Raw genomic sequence first — 20,524 nt, forward strand, 5'->3', positions numbered from 1 at the left:
ATCAGAAGGAGAGAGGAGATCAGCTGTTGGGTTTCTAACTCTTTATTTACATCTTTATTAATCACATTTCACTTTACTTATAAAGCAGCACAGAGAAGTAAAAGAAATCTCAGAACACAAAGTGGCAGCGTTTCCCCTCATTGATCAGAGGCTTCGTTTTTAAAAAGAAACATGAGGAGGAGGAGCAGATGATGAAGGTGAAGGACCAAAGAACAACCGAGTGACAAACAGGAATCCAGGACAAACTCGTGACTCTTTCCTCAGTGCAGGACTCTGGTGCGATGCAGGTGACAGGTGCTCAGTCTGACGTAGTTCAACAAAAACAAGTGCAAACCATAAAGTGCCCCCCCCCCCCCTCTCCCAGGACCAGAGGGGGCGGATGGAGTTCGGATCAGGGACTGATCACATCCCTGCTGTAGGTGAAGTCAGTGGTGATCTTAGAAAGACGAGCGAGTTGGAGGCTCCAAAACCACCCATTGAAAAATGTTCAAGATCAACAAATAACGACGTCATGCTCAGTTTAGTCAACGACGGGTCGAACAGGGCTCGCTTCGAATTGGATCATCAGTATGGGTTCCAGAAGAGCTGGTCAGAAAACACAGGGACCTGCTGGTCATCAGAGCCAAAATCTAAGGAGACAGAGCGGAGAACTAAGAGTTAAACTACGCAGCTGGAGATGGTGCTGATCCAACCCATATCTACAGGAACATGGAAAACAAAAATGTTTAAATAGAGAAATAAATTCTGTTTATTTACGTAGCACAGATTCATAACACATGTCCCCTCAAGGCTCTTCGTAAAGTCAGTTCAATAAATACAGTAGTCTTAAATGTAGTTTTTTAATTTCCTTCCAGAATTGAAAAAGTTGTTTCAGAATTTGTAAAAATGTGTCCAAATTAAAATTTCAGTTCATTCACTACCTTCTCAAACAAGAACCTGAAAGTAACTCTTTGGCCTGAAATCCACTGCAGCGTTTTACCTCATCTCTGCCGCCCTCAAGTGCTACAAAATACTAACTGCACGTTTTAGTTCTCAAGGGGGGAAAAAGCCCTGTTGGAGTAAACTTTGTTTCATGTTTATACATCACTCAGATCTTAAGATGCTCAAAAACAAAACAGTTAGCCAATAAGTTGTTAAAAGCACAGGTTTTCCTTCCACCAAGCCAGGGTTGGAGAAATAAGAGCTCTGTTCTGCGATGCAGCGTTATGATGAGGGCGACCTCACCTGGAGTCTGGTCGGTCTCCATCAGGAGGCGGAGCCAGTCGTTCATGCCATCGTTAGGGGTCAGCCGACTCCTGTAGGAGTAGTTGAGGCCAGGAGGAGAGCGAAGAGGCTGACGTCTCGTCTCCCGCTGCTGAAAAAAGGAAAACAGAATTTCTCCATTCTTAGAATGACGTCACTAGGAGCTACTTGAAAATCTTAGGGTTCTTTGTGAACATGGAACCTCAACTTTATCGGAGTCAATTTGAGTGACTGAACTGCTAAGATTTTTGTTAGAATTTTCCCTCGGTGAGATAAAAGTTATTCATGAATCATCTGGGTCCTTCAGAGAGCTCCTAACGTGAGGAGATCTTCAGAGTAGTGAGGAGGACCTTTAGTGAACCTAAGAGTGTCTGAAGCAGAGAAGATGGAGGAAAGACAGAGAGAAAGGAGAGATCTTCTCCTCCAATGAACAACAGTGAATGAATAAAACGCTACCGGCTCCATGGTGCAGAGATCAGCAGGAGGACAGGTTAAAGTCTACCTCCATTAAGGTAATTTATCATCATAATATAGACTTTATAGATTTCATAATGGAGAAATTATCCTCTGTATTTAACCCATTCCTTAGGGAGCAGTGGGCTGCCATTGTGCGGCACCTGGGTTGCATTCAGGGGTTAAGGGTCTTGCTCAGGGACCCAGCAGCAGGCGGTGGGATTCGAACCAGAGTACTTGTAGCCTCTACAAGATGCAAATGCCCTGCTCTTTGACCCCTAGGCGCATTGATCTGCTGGGAATGCCTGTTGGTTCCCACCGTGATCCCAGAACCAAATCTACCTTTCAACACTCCTCTCTTCTCCTCCACCTGCAGGCTCTGCTCCTCTGTTCAGTTCACTTATCTCCACATTTGTTCCTCTGTTTGGTTTTGGTCATTTTACCAAACTAAACCTCATGAGTTCATTTCTCTCCACTGATTACTAAGAGCAGATGTTTTCTTGTTTCTTTTACCATCCAACCACAGCCCTTAGAAGACAGAAAGTTTTAGCTAAGAAAGGAGCTCTCAGAGACGGAGGATCTTTGTGAATATGGGCCCTGATGGTTAGATGCATTCCAAGTCATTCAAAATTTCCGTTTACATTTCATCGGCTTCAGATTTAGACAGGATAAAAACATTCATTGAGTTTTAAAGCCTGAAGAATCGGACATCTTCTTGCAGTTCGTAGGAATAATCTGCAGCACAGAGCAGGAGAAAAGCAGTCTGAAATGTGGACCACTTGAACCCTGACCAAACCCAATCCTAGCTGTGTGTTCGGCGACCTGTTCGGACCAGACGGGTTCAGTTAGGACCCAGTACCAGCAGTTTGGGAGAAATAAAATTTCTGCTGAATCTGTCATTTCCTTTTAAAAATAAAAACTTTGCTCCATCTGAGTCATTGAAATACATCAGGCTGTGTTCCAGTTTAAGACTCTGGGATGAGTCTAAACATGAACCCATCAGGGCCAAACTGGTTGGTCTAAACGCATGAACTTAATGCTGAATGCCGTTTTACGTTTCCCGTTTGATCGCGTAGATCCGCAGGACTGATCTCCAAAAGGAAGACTGAACTGATGCTGTGTAAGAAACTTTCTAAAGTTTTGGAAAAAAAAATTCATTGTTGTCATTGAATCTCAGTGGGTAAGGACCTTTAACCCCACAGGGCTTGTTTTCCTCCGGCAGGTTAGATGTTAAAGGTCAACCTGCTTCTTGCACAGTGACTGCTGGAGAAAGGCTCCAGCCCCTGCAAGGACTTGCAGCTATAGACAGGGAATTAACAATTAAAATCTATTTCAGCATTTGGTTTTAGTTCCTGGACATCTTATTAACAACTAAAACTGGAGGAACAAACATGCCGATGTCGTCCTCTGATCATTATCTGCTGGTTACTATGCAGCGTTACCGGGGACAGTGGGACGGTACAGCCTCCAGGAACGTCCACAGACAGAGGAGACACAGAGGAGGCTTCAGAGGCTGCAGGAGTCTCCTCTCTCTGCTCGTCTCCTCCGTCCTCGCACAGGTCCGACGTCATCTTGGCCAGCTGGCTCTGCCTGCACAGACGGGAGACGATGGGAGTTCATTTCCATCACAGTCAGGCATTTTCAACACTGATTTTAAACTAAATCACTTTTAGACTGCAGGTCTAATTTATTCTGAGATTTTCTGGAAGACAAAATAAGGTGAAATGTTCCCTACATTTAAGAACTAATGAGTTTGTTTTAGGTGCTGAGAAGAGTTAGATTCATCCTGTGATCTGCCAGTAGAGGGCAGCAGAGGTTGTCTGAAGCTGAAACCATTTTATTCATCAGAACCAGGCATTCAATTTCTACAGCTCAAAACCCACAGGCTCCACCTACAGTTGCTCCACTGGGTCCGGCGTGTTTGGCTCGCCGCTGGTCGGAGGATCCCACAGGTGCAGCGCTCGCCGCCACAGCCGCACCTGCATGTCCCAGGACCGCCGGCTGTACTTCCGGTACTTGTTGGGGGTGGACGGGTGGAGTTTTGGATCCCTCAAGTGCCTAAGGATGAGATCAGTTCATCAGGGACGGAGCCTATGCCTTTAAAACCAGAAAAAAAATTATGTTTTCTCACTTGGGGACTTGCTGCAGGTAGTTCTGGTAGCCACTGGTGTTCTTGCCATACTGGATCTGTTTCTGCCGCCGCTTCAGGACCGCCGCGTTGGTCTCAGTGTTGGCCGGGTCTGGCAGGCGGGTGTAGCAGCGGGAGAACGGAGCCCTGAAGGACACAAATCAAAGTCTGAGCTACAAAGAATGTTCTTCTATAGAAGTTACACCACCATGGGCTGAAGGTTCAGTGGAGGCAGTAGAGTTCAAACTCTGACCGGTCACCAGAAAGGCCAGACCTTTTTTAAAATTATGCCAAAACATCCTGAAGTCTGTTCATCCATTGGTAAAACAGAATTCCTGCTTCCTGATCAAAACCGTTAGAGTTAAGTAACAAGCTTCCAGTCTCTGTTTCTCAGGATGATCAATCAGGATCAACTGAGACCAAAGTCTCACCTTTTACTGTCCACGTCATCTGTCCCTACAGCCACACTGCTGGTGGACACTTTGAGGATGCAGCGCTCCAAGATGGACGACCTGCAAGAAGAAAACTGCTCCAGGAAATGTGCTTGGAGAAAACTCCACAGTATTTAGACTGAACATCTTCACAAAAACTAAGTCTGATTCTTAATTCCAACTTATGTCTGCGGACTGGATCTAATGTAGTCCAAATGAAAAGATCCAATCCCCTGAAAGAACTTCAAAAAGCCTAAAGACCTGTTGATCCAGACCACTTTAAGAAAATACAGAAAGTCTGAATGACAGGAAGGAACCTATGAACAAATGAAGACTGGATTTGGAGCACAATTTCTGCTTTATCCGGTTTCCAGTTCATGGTTCCGGCAGAGCAACAGATCATTCACTCATTTGGATCAGTGAAGAGAAAAACCTGCGCTGTTTGCCCCCGATTCGCTCTCGTCCTCGAAGTCCACTGGTAGCCGGAGGAGACGGGATCGGAGACATATTACTGGAAAAATCAGGATTGCTGTTAAGGTGCAAATATCCAACACAGTTCCTACGTTTTTACATGATTGTTCAAGAAGAACCCCCCCCCCCAAAAAAAACTTTGTTCCCAGAAACTGGACATTTCAGACATCCGGGTCTAATAAAACTATTTTGTCTCTGGTTTATTTCAAAAACTATTTTAGGAGGTGCTTCAACTAATTAAGCTTAGGGCAGCATTTGACCTGATCAACCAGTAAAAGCAGGTGACCAGGTGTGCCACCTACCTGACCAGGCTGTCATAGACATAGCTGCAGCCGGGCAGGAGCCACGGTTCGGGGGCGGAGCATCCCGACGAAGAGGGCAGCAGGTCGGGGACGCCGTTCCACATGGCTGCAGACCAACCCTTGGCACAAACACAAGACCAGGGGCTGAAAGAGAAGCTGTGGCAGGAGCAGGACACTGGATCAGAGTTCTGAACTTCACAATGATCGGTTTTAAAAAAGCTGCGTTCCTTTAGAGCTGGGTGGATGATTCCGGTCCTTGAGGGCCCCTGAACCAAATGAATTCATCTTTAGCAGGCTCCTGCAGAACTCTGTGGCAGGTTGAAGGAGCTAAATGAACCTTTTGATTTAGGTGTGCATGAGCAGCAACATCTAAAACATGCAGGACTCTGTCCTGGCCTGCAATATAATGTTACATTCACAGACCTTTCTTGAGCAGAAAAGAAGCCTGACGTTAACCTGATCAAGAGGTGGATTCAGCTTCTCTGGGCTTGGAAGAATCCAAGATGGATCTGAACCAAGGACCAGATTCCTTACGATTCGACTAGTGATAGCATGGGGATATATCATGGCATGGGCTTGTATCAGCAGCTCCTTTCTACTTCTGTGATGGCGGATTTAATGCAGAAAAGTCCTGCAGAGATTTTAGAAACCACATCTTTTTCAGGGACCTCCATAAATTTTCACCAGTGGAAAAAAACCACAAAAAAAAAAACCCAACGTATTCTAAAGGCTGAGGAGGAAAGACTAGGCTGCTTGCAGTCTTGACCTGTCCCCAAAAGAAGATGATCCAGTAATGTTGGATGCCAGGACCAAATCTACCTTTCAACACTCCTCTCTTCTCCACCTGCAGGCTCTGCACCTCTGTTCAGTTCGGTTTTCTCCACCTTTTCTTCGTTTTGTTCTGTTCGTTTTAACAAACTAAACCTCATTAAAAGGAGATCACAGTAAAATGCTAAATTTTAATATTAAATAGATGCTGTATGAAAATGACCAACATGGGAGAGTAAACATAATAAGCAAATCAAAATAATGTAAAAATAATGTAAAAATAAAAAGCTACATTCAAACATGATGCTGTGTGACAATTTAATTTTGTTAAGTTTCGTCATGATTTAAACGTTTCTGAATCCAGTTTAATCCCATCATCTGTTCATCTCTCTCCACTGATTACTAGGAGCAACAACCAATCAGCTCTTAGAAGACAACATCACACCTAGCAACGGGGTCAACCACACCTAGCAACGGGGTCAACCACAGCTCCTCACTAAGAGAAATCTTTGTCAATCTCAGCAGAGATCTGAATCACTCTGAAGCTGGGAGTCCTTGGCAGGAATGTTTAGGATCAGTGAGGAGCTCTGAGAGACTCTGATGATACAGGTCCAAGAGATTTATTGATTAATGAAGCATTTTTCACAATATTCAAACTTTACTTAATGTTTGGGTAAAATGCTACATTTTATTTTGTCCATAAACTTCTAGGTTTTCAACTAAATTTCTGAACACAAGTTAGAAAACAATCTATTCTGCACACTGCAATATTTGAAGCATTTATTTCTGTAGTTCTGATTGTTCTGGTTTACAGTTAATGAAAACCCAAACTTTTTTGATAAAGCAGAACTATAATGCTGACCAATAAAAGGGATTTTGGTTGCTTTGATAAGACCCTTCAGGTCATCTGCATCATTGGATCTACTGTCCCACCTTCCTCACAACAGCCAATAGATTCTCTGTGGGTTTTAGGTCAGTCCAGTTTGGAGGTGTTACCATAGCGATTAAAGCAGTTGGTACTTTTGGCACTGTGGGCCAGTACCAAGTCCTGCTGGGAAATGAAGTCAGCATCTCCATAAAGCTTGTAAGCAGAGATAAGTGTGACGTGATCTAAAATGTCCTGGTAGATAACTGCTTTGACTTTAGGCTTGATAAAACCCAGTGGACCAACACCAGCAGATGACATGGCTCCATAAATCATCCACTGTGGAAACTTCACTGGACCTGCAGCAGCTTGGATTCTCCTTCTTTGGACTCGTGGAGTTTGACTTTGAAATGTGGAAAGAGAACTTTCAACCACTGAGGAACAAACAGTTTTTCCTCTCCTTAGCCCAGGTAAGAAGCTGCTGAGATCATCTCTGGTTCAGGAGATGTTTAACAAGGAATGTGACAGCTGTAGTCCATGTCTGGGATACATCCATGTGTGGTGGCTCTTAAAGCTCTGACTCCAGCTGCAGCCCATGCCTTGTGAATCTCCCTCAAACAAACGATTTACAATCTTCTCAATGCTTGTATCCTTGTTGCAGTGCAATTTTCTTTCTTCCATGCTTTCCTTTCGCTCAGATTTCCATTAGTATGCTTGGATACAATACTTTGAATAGCCCGCTTCTTTGGCGATGACCTTTTGTGAGTTACCCCTCTAGTGAAGGGAAGCAGCAGTCTTCCTCATAAAAGAACATGTTTGTATTATCTGTTGCATTGGTCTGATGTGGTATTCTAGTCTTCTGAGAAACTAAAAATGTTCATTAGCTGTAAGAGAAAAATCATCAAAAACAGTTACATCACTAACATGCTGTGTGTAATGAATCTAAATATGTGTTTTATTGTTTGAATTTAATTACTACAACTGAACATTTCGGGGAAGATGCTAATGTGAATCAGTTTTATGTAACAGATTCCGGATAAATCACACCACAGAGCCTGGGAGGCAAAGCTCAGGAGAAAATACGCCGCATATCTGAACCAGCAGGTCCAGATGGTGACAGAAAATAAACAAAAATGGATTCGAGACTCAGAATTTCAATACCAGAACTTCTGAAAATCATTCAGAGTCTGATAAGTTTAAGAATCTCTATAAAAGCAAACAGGTCAGAAAAAATACGCAAAATTCCCTTCGGAAAATTATAACTAAATCCAACAACAATAAACAGTTTGACTTGATTCGCTGTTTTTCTCCAAATCTTGAAATCTGGTTCTGAGCCCAGAATACTGCCTGCAGGTGTTAGTTCTGGTTCGTACCTTGAAGACAGTGGCGGACTCTGGGCTGCGGGTTCCACTCCGCTGGTAGACATTTCTGTTCTTCGCTTCAGACAGACACGCCGTCATTCGGCTTTCTCAGCCTTATAATGAGGTACACCTGAGGCAAAGGGGAGGGGGCGGGGCCTGAGGCTTACCTGGCTCACACCTGGGGCATTTCTGGTCTCTGGCGCTAATCTTCTGGAATACTGGAATAATTTAACATACAGTAGACTCGGCGGGTGTCCACAGGCAGCATCTACTCCGTTCCCCTGTAGGACGAACTTTCTGCGTCAAAGGAAAAGACAACATTTCAGACACAAATCATTTTTAAACGTCACAATTTCCGAAACATACACTGTTTTCAGTTAACAGTTTTTATTTCTCCTTGAGAACAAATTGGATCTTTTTTTTTTCTCTCTGCATCTGCTTGCCTCCTGCAGGGGGCGCTGCTCATCAAACTTTTAAAGTCAGTTACAGCCATTTCCGGTAACAGAATAGACAAGATGGCGTCTAGCAGTGGGGTGAGTTTTTGACTAGTATAGTTCAAATAATTAATTTGAACATTTTAAACTATAAAACTTGAGTTTCCGTACAGTTCGCGTTATTCTGTCGACCGGAACCGCTTAAAGTTTCACATTCAGCTGTTTAAAGAACCTCGGAGCGCCGTTACTAGCTGCTAATATGCTAAAAGACGAAAACGTTAATCACGCATTTTTTTTTAACGATTTTAGGATTTATTTACATCTATATACACGTTACAGTCGGTAACAGTTGTTTGTGTGTATCTGCTGTTATTCCAAAGCAAACTGACGACTAATAAACGTTTAGAGTCTACCAGTAGCATAGCTTGCAGCGCCTACAACACAACTTCCGGTCTGTCAAAATAAAGTCAATTTCAACCTCAAACATATTTTTCTAAAAAGCTAATTATCTGGGATTTCAAGTGCACGAGTTTTTATTCTGTACTAAAGTGGCAAACGGTCTTTCAATCCTTTTGTGCGTACCTTAGAGGAACCTAAGTTTGGATTCTTCATTATCATCTTCAAGAATAATAAATGATCTCATTTATACATGCATATATATACAGTCTGTATGTATATAAAGTTATATAAATAGCTTTATATATATATAATACATTTTTGAGTTTTCACATGTCAGAAAATGGTTACTCTCAACGTTTCTAACAGTCAACAAATTTTTATTGACAATATTCTTATGATCACACAATGTTTAAATCTTTGCACTTCTTGCTCTCATACTTTATACAGAGTGAAATATTTCAAGCCTTTAATTGTTGTATCTTTGATGATTATAGCTTACAAATTTTTGTGTCTCAGAAATACAATTTGTGTTTAGTTTTATTTAAAATGAGAACCAACTTAAAGGTCCAAATTGCAGCTCGGATCAGAAAAAAACAGCGTACAAAAAATGTGCTTGGTTTGAAATCTGATCAGATAATTGATCAGAATTCAGATCATTTCAGTTTATCAGTGATTCACAACAAATGTCATCTAAAGATAATCAGATCCAGTAAAGAAATATAAAGTGGGGGTCACAGAGGAGCCTTTTGGGTTTGATTCTTTTCTCTCCGTCTGGAAACCTTTCTCATGATGAACTTTTCCTTCTTCTCTTCCAGTCAAGTAAGAACGACTTCCGTCGGAAATGGGACAAAGACGAATACGAATCCCTTGCTCAGCAACGGCTGGCGGAGGAGAGGGAGCTCGAGAAGAGAGATGGTGAGGAGAACCTGCAGAACTCTCTTTGACCCACTGTGTTTCTTTCTTTCTGCTGATTAAAGCATCATTTCATACAGATTGTCTATTCTTATTTTTACACTTGGACAGAAATAAAGCAGATCTAAAAACAGAAATCTGTTTTCCCAGCAGTCGCAGTTTAGAATTTTTATTTAGGATGATCTTTTTATCCGGTGTCCCTCTCAGGAAAAATGGTTCCGCCGGTCAAGCGGGAACTCCTGCGTCACCGAGACTACAAAGTGGACCTGGAGTCCAAACTGGGGAAGACCATTGTCATTACGAAGACGACTCCTCAGGCGGAGATGGGCGGGTCGGTGCTCGGATTGTGTGACATTTTAAAATGTGATGAAAAGTTTGTTCAGACAGAAGGGGGATATCAGACTCCAACCCTGGATCTTCTCATTCATTTCTTCTTCTTGTGTTTTAGGTATTACTGTAACGTGTGTGACTGTGTGGTGAAGGACTCCATCAACTTCTTGGATCACATTAATGGAAAGAAACGTGAGTCCTGATCTAAAGACATGTGAACAGCAAACTGTAGTTTGACCTGCTGGTGACCCAGAAGCTAAATTGTTTTTGTGAGAACCATAATAAGCTACAGATTAATGATGAAAAAAACCATGAGGCGATGAAACACATGTTGCTGATGAAGTCAGAAACAACCCCGAAAAGCCTTCAGCTCAGCTCTAAACATCAAAACTTCTTCCTGTCTTTGCCACGCCTCTAGCTGTTACCATGGAAACACTTTCAATCAATGACACCTATTTTTCTGTTATTAAGGCGACCTTTTATGAGCTTGAAAACATGCTCCCGTGTTTTGTTTATCTGTCAGGGTTTGAAGTTGCTTGTTCCAAGCAGCTGAGATTTGAGACAAGCACATCCTGCTGGACCTGAGATAGTCTCTGCGGTTTGAGCGCTGAGACGGTGTCAGAATTGCCTCAAGTTTGACCTCAGAACTGAGATCACACCTGAGTGGATGGCGTTGTTGTTGCAGGTTGGAAAGCCAACAGGATCTGGTGGTTGTCTTGGCTAACTACTGTTGGCACTACAACCCAGTCATAATGTGTTTCTCTCCTGTTGATGTGTTCAAACAACTGAAGGCCTGGCTGTCGACTTCAGCTGCTGATTATTTTGGATTTGAAGCCTAAAATCTTGGATACACCAACTTCTAGATGCAACCAGAGAACATCATACCTGCTCATTGATTGAGCTGCAGCTTTCGCTTCCATTCTCCTGGAGGTATTCAGGCTGTAAGGTATCAGTCTGAAGCAGGCTGAGCTCAGGTAGTATTATTGGATGTGATGAATCTTGCCTTAGTGTTGAAATGATGTAGAAAGTAAATCTGAGCATAAGGAAGCACACCGAGCTGTTGTTTTCTCCCCCAGCCTCTGCAGACTGTTCGTAAAGGCTCTTGCTTTTAACTCAAACTCATCAGGAAGCTGTTTTCTGCAAAAACACACTGGTTCACATGGCAACCAGTCAGGAATCGAGTTCACTTAATAGTTTGTACAATTGAACAGCTTTTCTCAATGATGGATTAATCAGGATTCAGTCCCTCGTTTTACCAATTAGATCACATCAACGCTGTGAGAGGATGACATCACCTGACCTCGCCTTCCTTAACTCCTGTCATCGGTCTCATCGTTAATCTTAGTGAGGGTAGCAGATTAACTGCAGTTCCCTCCGACCACAGACCTGTCATCACTGACCTTAAAGGCGACATATCGTGCAAAATTCATGTTTTTAGCCTTTAAAACCATGTTTTGTACTTGGAGTCTGTAGGGGAGCAGAAAAGTTGCATTTAGTCTCTCCAAGTGCTGCAGATATCTTTATATTCTGTTTGGGTCGTATTTTTCAGTCTGTTCAGTTTTCTCTATCATCTGTTTTTTTTTCTCCAACTGTTACGTCACAGTATTTGCTGAGGAACATCTTAACAAGGTCAAGGACCTCCGGCTGATCAATTTTGTGAATCCGCCATTTTAATTTCTCGCTGTGATTTCTCAGTCCAAACTCCAGTATGCTGAAGCTGAAAGAGGATAAGTTCTGTTTGGTTGTTGGCTGTATTAACCCACACAATTCATTCCACCGTCCTCCAGCATCAGAACCTCTTCTAAGCCTGGTTGAATTTGATCTGTCATGGAAATATTCCCACATCAGCGGGGAAAGTTCCCCACTTCAGGGACGAGTTCTTCATCAACCTCCTCCAGATTCAAGAAGGATTTTCTGAAAGACTTCATCTGATTAGGGGGTCAGTTCCTTCTGTCTATGGGAACGACGGACGCAGCCAAGCAATAAGCTGCAAATAACACTAAAATGACAACAAACTTTATTTTAGACATGAGTTTATTGTGTTGATGTGACGTCCTGGCCGTGGTTCTGATAGCAAGAGCATCGGATCTTCTGCTGATGTTGGAGCTGTGTGCTGCTTTTAGCTCCTGGAGGACAGAACCAGACAGTAGGTTTTAATATTATAACATAGACAGTTGACTGTTGCAGCACGTACTGTGGCGGCTGGGATGAGGATCAGCTCCTCCAAGTCCGAGGCCATGGTTCTCGACCAGAAAAGGGTGGCTTGTCCTCTTCAGGTTGGAGGGGAGTTCCTGCCTCAAGTGGAGGAGTTCAAGTATCTCGGGGTCTTGTTCACGAGTGAGGGAAGAATGGAGCGGGAGATCGACAGACGGATCGGTGCGTCTGCCACAGTAATGGGGGCGCTGTGCCGGTCCATTGTGGTGAAGAGAGAGCTGAACCGAAAAGCAAAGCTCTCAATTTACTGGTCGGTCTACGTTCCTACCCTCACCTATGGCCATGATCTTTGGGTCATGACCGAAAGAACGAGATCCCGGATACAAGCGGCTGAAATGAGCTTCCTCTGTAGGGTGGCCGGGCACTCCCTTAGAGATAGGGTGAGGAGCTCGGAGTAGAGCCGCTCCTTCACACCTCTATACCAGATGCCTCCTGGACGCCTTCCTCGGGAGGTGTTCCAGGCACGTCCCACCGGGAGGAGGCCCAGGACACGCTGGAGGGACTATGTCTCTCGGCTGGCCTGGGAACGCCTTGGGCTCCCCCTGGAGGAACTGGAGGAGGTGTCTGGAGAGAGGGACGTCTGGGCGTCTCTGCTGAGTCTGCTGCCCCCGCGACCCGGTCCTGGATAAAGCGGAAAACGACGATGACGAGTACATAGACGGTTTTCATTGTTTTTGTCTTGTTTCTCCAGTGCTGTTTAATTGTTATCAAACTATAAAAATGGCCGAGCAGGTTAAAGTGCAGCGCACCTCAGAACGGGTCAAAAAGGAGCCGTGGAGCTACAAGAAGAAGGAGTTCAGACCAAAGCGTTGCAGTTCCACTTTATATAGACCACAGCTGGATGGTTTTGGGGTGAAAAGGAGGGATTTAAAAGCATCATATGTCCCCTTTAAAGCTGCACCTGATGCATCTCCATCTCTGACTGCATCCAGAGCTGCAGACCAATCTCTGGTCAAAACCTTACCATAGCCAAGACGGCCCATAAAGTCCAGTGGTGTTCATAGAATTGTTAACACTTCACTGGGTTCAATGTGCTCCAACCTTCACACAGGACTTAAAGCCTCCAGTGAAGCTGCAGATGGAGACTTTTAAATCTTTTAAACAATTACAAACTGTCAGAAGTTTGCAGCTTTATGCTTGGGGTCCTTAACATCCAGGCAGGTCAGGAGGAAGTTTAGATCCACTTCAGGCTTTAATGACTCTGTGGAGTTAGTTTATGTCTGAGTCTTTTTTACATTGAACACTTTCTGCATGATTTTCTTTGGCTTACGGCCATACCACCCTGAACACGCTGATCTCGTCTGATCTCGGAAGCTAAGGTTAGTAGTTGGAAAGGAGACCGCCTGGGAATACCAGGTGCTGTAAGCTTAGGGGGGAGCGGTTACCTAGTGGTTAGAGAGGAGGGCATTTGCATCCTGAAGAGGCCACAAGTACCCTGGTGTGAGTCCCACAGCCTGCCACGCTGGGTCCCTGAGCAAGACCCTTAGGCCCTGAATGCTCCCTGAACGCTGCACAATGGCAGCCCACTGCTGCCTAAAGGATGGGTTAAATGCAGAGGATAACTTCTCTATTGAGAGATCAGTAAAGTCTAAATTATTATTATTATTAAAGTAGGAACATTTTAATGTTGGTGTTAATGGAGGTCTGACGCTGATCCGCTGGAAGAAATATAACCAAACTCACAGTGAAACATGAAGCGCTGAGATCCAACAGGAGGCTGCAGCAACATGATGGTTACATGAGGAGAGGATGTTCAAACTGGGAAATAAGAGGGAAGTTAACAGGAAGTGCTCGTGTGTGTGTGTGTGTGTGAGCAGATCAGAGGAATTTGGGCATGTCCATGCGGGTGGAACGATCATCTCTGGATCAAGTGAAGAAACGCTTTGAGGTGAACAAGAAGAAGCTGGAGGAGAAGCAGAAGGAGTATGACTTCGAGGAGCGCATGAAGGAGCTGCGGGAGGAGGTGAGGAGGGAGGACAAACCCCTGCTGATTGTACTTCATTTTCTGTCACGATATAGAACCTAGAGAATAAATATGGGCTTCATTTCATCTGAACATGTTGGAACAAAATACAGAACCGAACAACATTCCTGATGCAGACTTTTTTTAAAATTTTGTCTTTGTTGCAGGAATCAATACATTTTTTAAGTTCTCCCAAAAAAGCTTTTTAATTAGTTTCTTTATTACACCAGTATGGCAAAATAAGCCCTCAATTGTGTTGCAATTACAAATAAAAAGGCATGAGAAATCAGAATGTGAAAAATAATGAGACTGACCTGGAAAGAAACAAATGTTGTTGGGGTTTATTAATAAAGGAAGATCTTACCTGAGAAGCTCCTAATTTCATGACTGATGAAATCTGGTCCATAAACTGACATGTTGATGGTTTTTACTGGACTGGATTTTCCCACAGAGTGACGCATCCTGTCTAAACTATCTGAAAGGCCGGCTTTAGATGAGTTACTTGTTTTTCCAGGAGGAGAAAGCGAAGGCCTACAAGAAGGAGAAGCAGAAGGAGCGGAAGAGGCGAGCCGAGGAGGACGTGGACTTTGAGGAGGACGATGAGATGGCAGCTGTGATGGGGTTCTCTGGTTTTGGATCGTCCAAGAAGAGTCACTGATGCTCACCTACAAACAGGAAACCTGTTTACAGAGATTTGCAGACCAGGATGAGACTGATGACACAGAGCAGAGGATGGAAGCATCTTCCTGGTCCAGACTTAATCCCAGATAGTCTCTTATTTTGGTAGTTTAATCCATGTCTCTGTCACAGGATGAAGAGTCTCTAGGTATGTTTAAAGTAAAGCTGTAGGTTTCAGGTGAGACAAAAGGCAGCTCTGAACAGGTGATTGGTCAGCTGTGGAGCTGAAGTAAGAGAACACGACACCAAGATCTGCAGAAGTTTCCTTCAAGACAAGAGTTTGACTGTGACATGCCTGAGGTCATCTGGTTACCAACCTGTAAAAGTTTTTAGTTTGTTTGTTGGGATGCGGTGGTAGACTCCCACCTAACCAAAATACATAAACATCAGTAGTTTAAGGTTTCTGTTTTTAAAAAGTGAAAATTAAAGAATCTTCTGAAGGTTAGAGCTGAGGAACCAGAACGCTGCTGCTGGTTTCGTCTCAAATTCACATTTTAATAAAATTTGGTTTCTGAACGGTTGATGTGTTTTATCAGCTGAGATCTAGTACCTCCATTTACTGGGTGACTGATTATTAATCTCATATTAAACCAGCACATAACTAAAATACATTCATTTCTGGTTCTGAGAGCAGAACTTCAGATGTTAAGTTTGTTTTAAGATCTTGAACTCTTCAGTAAAGTTGCTCCATTGTTCTGCTCACTGCAGTACCTGTTTCTGAGGACCCTGAGGGTCATCTGATCCGTTAGTGATGTAAATGTTCTGATCAGAACCAGAAACCTCACTGCAGCTTTAGGTTTGGGTAAAACTCTGGTCCTCTTCAGGGTCAAAACATTGGAATAATATGAAAGTTTTATATTCTTTGTCCCTCATTTCTGTAAAAGAAACTCACATAGATCCATAGTGAAATATTTCAAGCCTGTATTTCTTGTAATGATGATTCTGGCAAACAGAATGAAAACCCCAAATTCAGGAGGATTTTTGTTCATTTTTTAACAAATGCCAGCATGTTTATTTCTATTCCTACAATAACTGGTTTGGGCTCCTTTTGCATGAGTTCCTGTTTCAATGCAGCGTGGCATGAAGAAGATCAGCCTGCGGTCAGCAGGATAGCAGCCTTCAGGTCATCTGCATTGTTGGTTCTGGTGTCTCATCTTCATAGATTCTCTGTGGGATTCAGGTCAGACCCAATTCCACACTGACTGTGAAACTTCACTCTAAATTTCAAGCCACATGGATTCTGTGCTTCTCCACTCTTACTTCAGACTCTGGCACCTTGATTTCTGAATGAAATATAAACTTTCATCTGAGTAAAGGACTTTTAACCACTGAGCTACAGTGCAGTTCTTTTTCTCCTCAGCCAAAGTAAGGTGCTTGTAGCTCATGTGTAGGATTAATATGTTCCAGCTTCAGTCCACTCCTTGTGAAGCTCTGAACTTCGTTCGTTCGTCGTCTTCCGCTTATCCAGGACCGGGTCGCGGGGGCAGCAGACTCAGCAGAGACGCCCAGACGTCCCTCTCTCCAGACACCTCCTCCAGCTCCTCCAGGGGGAGCCCAAGGTGTTCCCAGGCCAGCCGAGAGACATAGTCCCTCCAGCGTGTCCTGGGCCGTCCCCTGGGCCTCCTCCCGGTGGGACGTGCCTGGAACACCTCCCGAGGAAGGCGTCCAGGAGGCATCCGGTATAGATGCCCGAGCCACCTCAACTGGCTCCTCTCGATGTGGAGGAGCAGCGGCTCTACTCCGAGCTCCTCACCCTATCTCTAAGGGAGTGCCCGGCCACCCTATGGAGGAAGCTCATTTCAGCCGCTTGTATCCGTGATCTCGTTCTTTCGGTCATGACCCAAAGTTCATGGCCATAGGTGAGGGTAGGAACGTAGACCGACCGGTAAATTGAGAGCTTCACTTTTCGGCTCAGCTCTCTCTTCACCACAACAGACCGGCACAGTGCCCCCATTACTGTGGCAGCTGCACCGATCCGTCTGTCGATCTCCCGCTCCATTCTTCCCTCACTCGTGAACAAGACCCCGAGATACTTAAACTCCTCCACTTGAGGCAGGAACTCCCTTCCAACCTGAAGAGGACAAGCCACCATTTTCCGGTCGAGTACCATGGCCTCGGACTTGGAGGAGCTGATCCTCATCCCAGCCGCTTCACCCCTCTGAACTCTTAAATGTATTTTGTTTCACAATCCTTTCAAGGCTGTGCTTATCCCTGTTGCTGATGCCCCTTTTTGTACCACACATTTTCCTTCCACTAAACATTCTATGAATATGCTTGGATACAGCACTCTGAACAATCAGCTCCTTTAGCAGTGACCCTTTGTAGCTTCCCTCTTTGTGGAGGGTGTCACTGACTGTCTTCTGGACATCTGTCCAGTCAGCAGTCTTCCCCATGATTGTGTCGCCTACTGACCCAGATTGAGACCTTGAGGCCCAGGAAATCACTGCAGATGTTTGGTGTTAATTATCTGATTAGGGTGCGACACTTGAGTTTCATTTAACTTTTTCACATTGTTCTAATTTTCTGAGGCACTGGATTTTGGGTTTTCTGTTTCTGTAAGTCTTAACTCAGCAAAATTACAAGAAATAAAGACTTGAAATAATCCTCTCTGTGTGTGATGAGTTATATACGAGTCTCTTTCTGAAATGAATGACTAAAAACTTTTAAGAATTTTTTAATGATATTCCAAATTCCAGCTGTACTTGCACCTTATTTGGTACCATGATACATTTCCTGTGTTTACTTGCTTTGGTCGGTTGTTGATGAGCTGCCAGCAAATATTGGCTTATCGGAGAAAATGGCAGTTTTAGTCACCGACACTCGCTTTCAGACAGGATGTGGCTGTTATTTGTGGTTTAATGCCATCAGTATCACAGGCCTGGGCTTTTTCTGAGTCACTGTTTCAGTCAATATTTTGCATGTTTACTTCCTTTCAATAAATTAATTATAGGTGCTCTGATGAGGCTCATCAGATTGAAAAACCTTTGGAAAATAACCTTTAAACTGCTATTAAACATGCTTTCCATTAATCCCACATTTCTGTGTTAAAATGTTTTTTATTGGTCTCATGTAATATTTTAATCTTAAATGCATTTTTGTTGGCTGGAAGCAGAAAATCGTTATCACTAATAAAAATGAGGGCTTGAAAACATCAGTCTGAGAATAAATAATCCATACAATGAGTTTCACTCTGTGATGGAGGTACTGAAATAAATTAACTTTTTAATAATCTAATATATTCCATTTGTCTGCACATGTAAAATGTGTATTCACTGATTCATAATTAAGATCAAAGACATAATTAGTTTTCTGCAGCTTTCAGGATCTCCAAACTCAAAGACCTTTTGCTCTCAGTTATTTGACCCATCTCATCTGATGGCCGATTGTTGGATCCAGTTCATGTTTTGAACTTCTTGTTCACACATAGTTAATGTCATTACAGGATGTTGTGTTGCTCCACCACAACATCACACTCCTGCCACCACGTGTGCATATTTTGACCTTTATTCTCATAAAGGAAAAAGCATCAGCCTCAGAAGCAATGAGCAAAGATCCTGATCCTGGGTTAGGCTTTTTATTTTGCTTCCAAGCAGCCAGAGTTTCCTGAAGTCCAACAACACTTGATCAGTGGTTCTTTGAGCTTGCTGAAGGTCTTTTGGAGTTTTTCTTTGTATTTTTAGTTGTCTTGCTTAACGATAATGGTGTTTGCTCATCAGACAAATAACTGCAGATGACAAATATTTGACAGTCCTGCCTTCAACAAGCAGGAAAGAACCAGCAAGAAGCGTAGAGCTGCATCATCCTTCAGCTGATGTATGCCAAGTTTTCTTTATAAGACCTGGTTTAACAGTGTAACTAACTACATGTAGAGGGACTAAAGAATCAAGGTTATGGATCATCATGCCCTGGATAACTAAAAATCTGTACCAACATCGTTACTTAACACAAAAACTGCTCCAAAATATCTTTAGACATAAAAATAAAATAAAAACGATAAGAAAGGTGATTAAATCTGCCTGCGGGTGAGTTCTGTCATCTAGACTGAGTCAGGTCAATAAAGTTAGTTGTTGCTGGTTTTATGTTAAGCTGAAATAAAATAACATGTTCTTTTTGTACTTGGAAGTTGGATTTCCCACGTTCCCAGTCAGAAAAACAACTACATCTTAATGGGGAAGCTGGAGCTCGCCGAGCAACCCGGGTTCAGCATCCTATATGGCACGTTGTTATTGGCTTGTTTTGCTATCAATAGTTTGCAATAAAACTAATAGGAAATGCCAGTGTTTTCAGACTTGTAACCTGAACTCTTATTAATTCTGATGTGACGTCTTTCTAAAAATCGAGCTCCCGACCTCTGAGATAACGACATTATGTAGGTGAAACCAAAATAAATATGCTAAACGACCTATGCTGCAATATGCTAAGCAAAAATGTGCTATAGCATGCTGTGGTAGGCTAAACTAGGAAACAGTATTCTGTGGTAGGCTTAACCTAGCTAAGGTCAGATAAGATAGGCTTAGCTAAACAGCTTGGTAAATCATAATTTAGTAAACTAATGTAGGATAAACTGAGTTAAACTAGCAAAATTAGGCTGATCATGGGTAAACTATACTAAAGTGGACTAACATAGCCTAGCTAGGACAGGCAAAGTTAAGTTAGGCTATTAAGATAGGTGTAAGCAACTAGATTAGTTAATTTTAGCTGTCTAGGGAGCTAAGGTAGGCCACACTAAGACAAAATAGGAAAGGGTAAATGAAGTCAGGCTAAAATAAGTTAAACTGAGATCAGTTATCCTTAACCTAGCAGTTTACAGCACTTTGTAAATCCAAAGTTGGATTTATTTTCTGAGTTCTTTGTTGGGAAAGGAACTAGAACACCGTCACTGAAGTCTAAATGTGACCATGCTCTCTGTACTTGAATTCATAAAATCCAGAGAAATATATTGTTATGCTCATAGTAGTTAGCATCAGAACAAAGCAAATCGTACTGTTTTCCAACTTGTATCAAGAATGTTTTTTAGTATGAGGTGGAATGTAGCATAAAGGTAATTTTAGCTTAAGTCGAATAAGGAAGTTTGAGCTAAGTCAAGGCTAGCTAACATACGCTGAATATGCTAAACTAATGTGGGCTACATTTATCAAAGCCAAGCTAACAGTTTGTTTTATAATGCTTCTACAAACATTATTGTTGTATCTTAAGAGTAAAACATAGTCGGCCGTACTGTGAGCAGCGCGGACTTTGCGCTCCTTGTCCGCGGCTTCATAATCGAGCGGTCTTGTAGTTCTGGGGATAAAGTCCTACATTTCCCACACATGTTTTCACGTGTGCTGGTTGGGGGCGCGGCCAGATACAGCTAATTTGCATAAAAGTGACAGACCCCCAAAAAAGCTCATCCTGAATGGAAACTGAAAAGGTGAAATCTCATTATCTGAGAAAGATTTTGTGTGAAAAATATGATTGACATGTTTTGTATAGCCAAAAGCCTATCCCAAATTTTTAAAAGGAAGTAGGCGACTGTGGCTCAGTAGGAAGAGTAGTTGTCTTGCAATCAGAAGGTTGTGGGTTTGATTCCAGCT

General features: G+C 43.0%; 2 protein-coding genes across 6 annotated transcripts; one reads left to right on the top strand and one right to left on the bottom strand.

Annotated features, from left to right (window-relative positions):
- Positions 1–26: 26 nt before the first annotated feature.
- Positions 27–8,316, bottom strand: slbp2 (stem-loop binding protein 2). 4 transcript variants are annotated; one of them, XM_047378462.1, is made up of 9 exons: positions 8,189–8,316; positions 5,028–5,146; positions 4,688–4,765; positions 4,255–4,335; positions 3,827–3,970; positions 3,592–3,753; positions 3,138–3,285; positions 1,225–1,354; positions 27–629 (listed from the first exon to the last, which is right to left on the bottom strand). In XM_047378462.1, exons 2-9 carry the CDS (start codon positions 5,129–5,131, stop codon positions 565–567), a joined length of 912 nt encoding a protein of 303 aa, XP_047234418.1. In that variant the 5' UTR covers positions 5,132–5,146; positions 8,189–8,316; the 3' UTR covers positions 27–564. The 4 variants fall into 4 exon arrangements, with proteins under 4 accessions (XP_047234418.1, XP_047234417.1, XP_047234415.1 ...); XM_047378461.1 differs by lacking the exon at positions 8,189–8,316 and adding an exon at positions 8,034–8,182; XM_047378459.1 differs by lacking the exon at positions 8,189–8,316 and adding an exon at positions 8,034–8,182 and having other exon boundaries at positions 1,225–1,351; positions 5,028–5,183.
- Positions 6,843–15,467, top strand: zmat2 (zinc finger, matrin-type 2). Of its 2 annotated transcripts, none has more exons than XM_047378463.1 (6): positions 6,843–7,130; positions 9,670–9,769; positions 9,974–10,097; positions 10,215–10,288; positions 14,128–14,273; positions 14,788–15,467. In XM_047378463.1, exons 1-6 carry the CDS (start codon positions 6,975–6,977, stop codon positions 14,929–14,931), a joined length of 744 nt encoding a protein of 247 aa, XP_047234419.1. In that variant the 5' UTR covers positions 6,843–6,974; the 3' UTR covers positions 14,932–15,467. The 2 variants fall into 2 exon arrangements, with proteins under 2 accessions (XP_047234419.1, XP_047234420.1); XM_047378464.1 differs by lacking the exon at positions 6,843–7,130 and adding an exon at positions 8,403–8,554.
- The last annotated feature ends 5,057 nt before the right edge of the window (positions 15,468–20,524 follow it).

Source organism: Girardinichthys multiradiatus, chromosome 11 (genome assembly GCF_021462225.1).
Source record: "Girardinichthys multiradiatus isolate DD_20200921_A chromosome 11, DD_fGirMul_XY1, whole genome shotgun sequence".
Lineage (NCBI taxonomy): Eukaryota > Metazoa > Chordata > Actinopteri > Cyprinodontiformes > Goodeidae > Girardinichthys > Girardinichthys multiradiatus.

What these genes read in the sequence shown, in the direction of transcription:
- zmat2 (XM_047378463.1), top strand. Translation starts at nt 6,975, where the DNA reads ATGACATGGCTCCATAAATCATCCACTGTGGAAACTTCACTGGACCTG. An exon ending in TTTTCCTCTCCTTAGCCCAG is followed by an intron (nt 7,131 to 9,669) that starts GTAAGAAGCTGC and finishes CTTCTCTTCCAG; the next exon opens with TCAAGTAAGAACGACTTCCG. An exon ending in TCACATTAATGGAAAGAAAC is followed by an intron (nt 10,289 to 14,127) that starts GTGAGTCCTGAT and finishes GTGTGTGAGCAG; the next exon opens with ATCAGAGGAATTTGGGCATG.
- slbp2 (XM_047378458.1), bottom strand. Translation starts at nt 8,086, where the DNA reads ATGTCTACCAGCGGAGTGGAACCCGCAGCCCAGAGTCCGCCACTGTCT. An exon ending in GATGACGTGGACAGTAAAAG is followed by an intron (nt 3,971 to 4,254) that starts GTGAGACTTTGG and finishes TGTGTCCTTCAG; the next exon opens with GGCTCCGTTCTCCCGCTGCT. An exon ending in CCGGACCCAGTGGAGCAACT is followed by an intron (nt 3,286 to 3,591) that starts GTAGGTGGAGCC and finishes CCGTCTGTGCAG; the next exon opens with GCAGAGCCAGCTGGCCAAGA.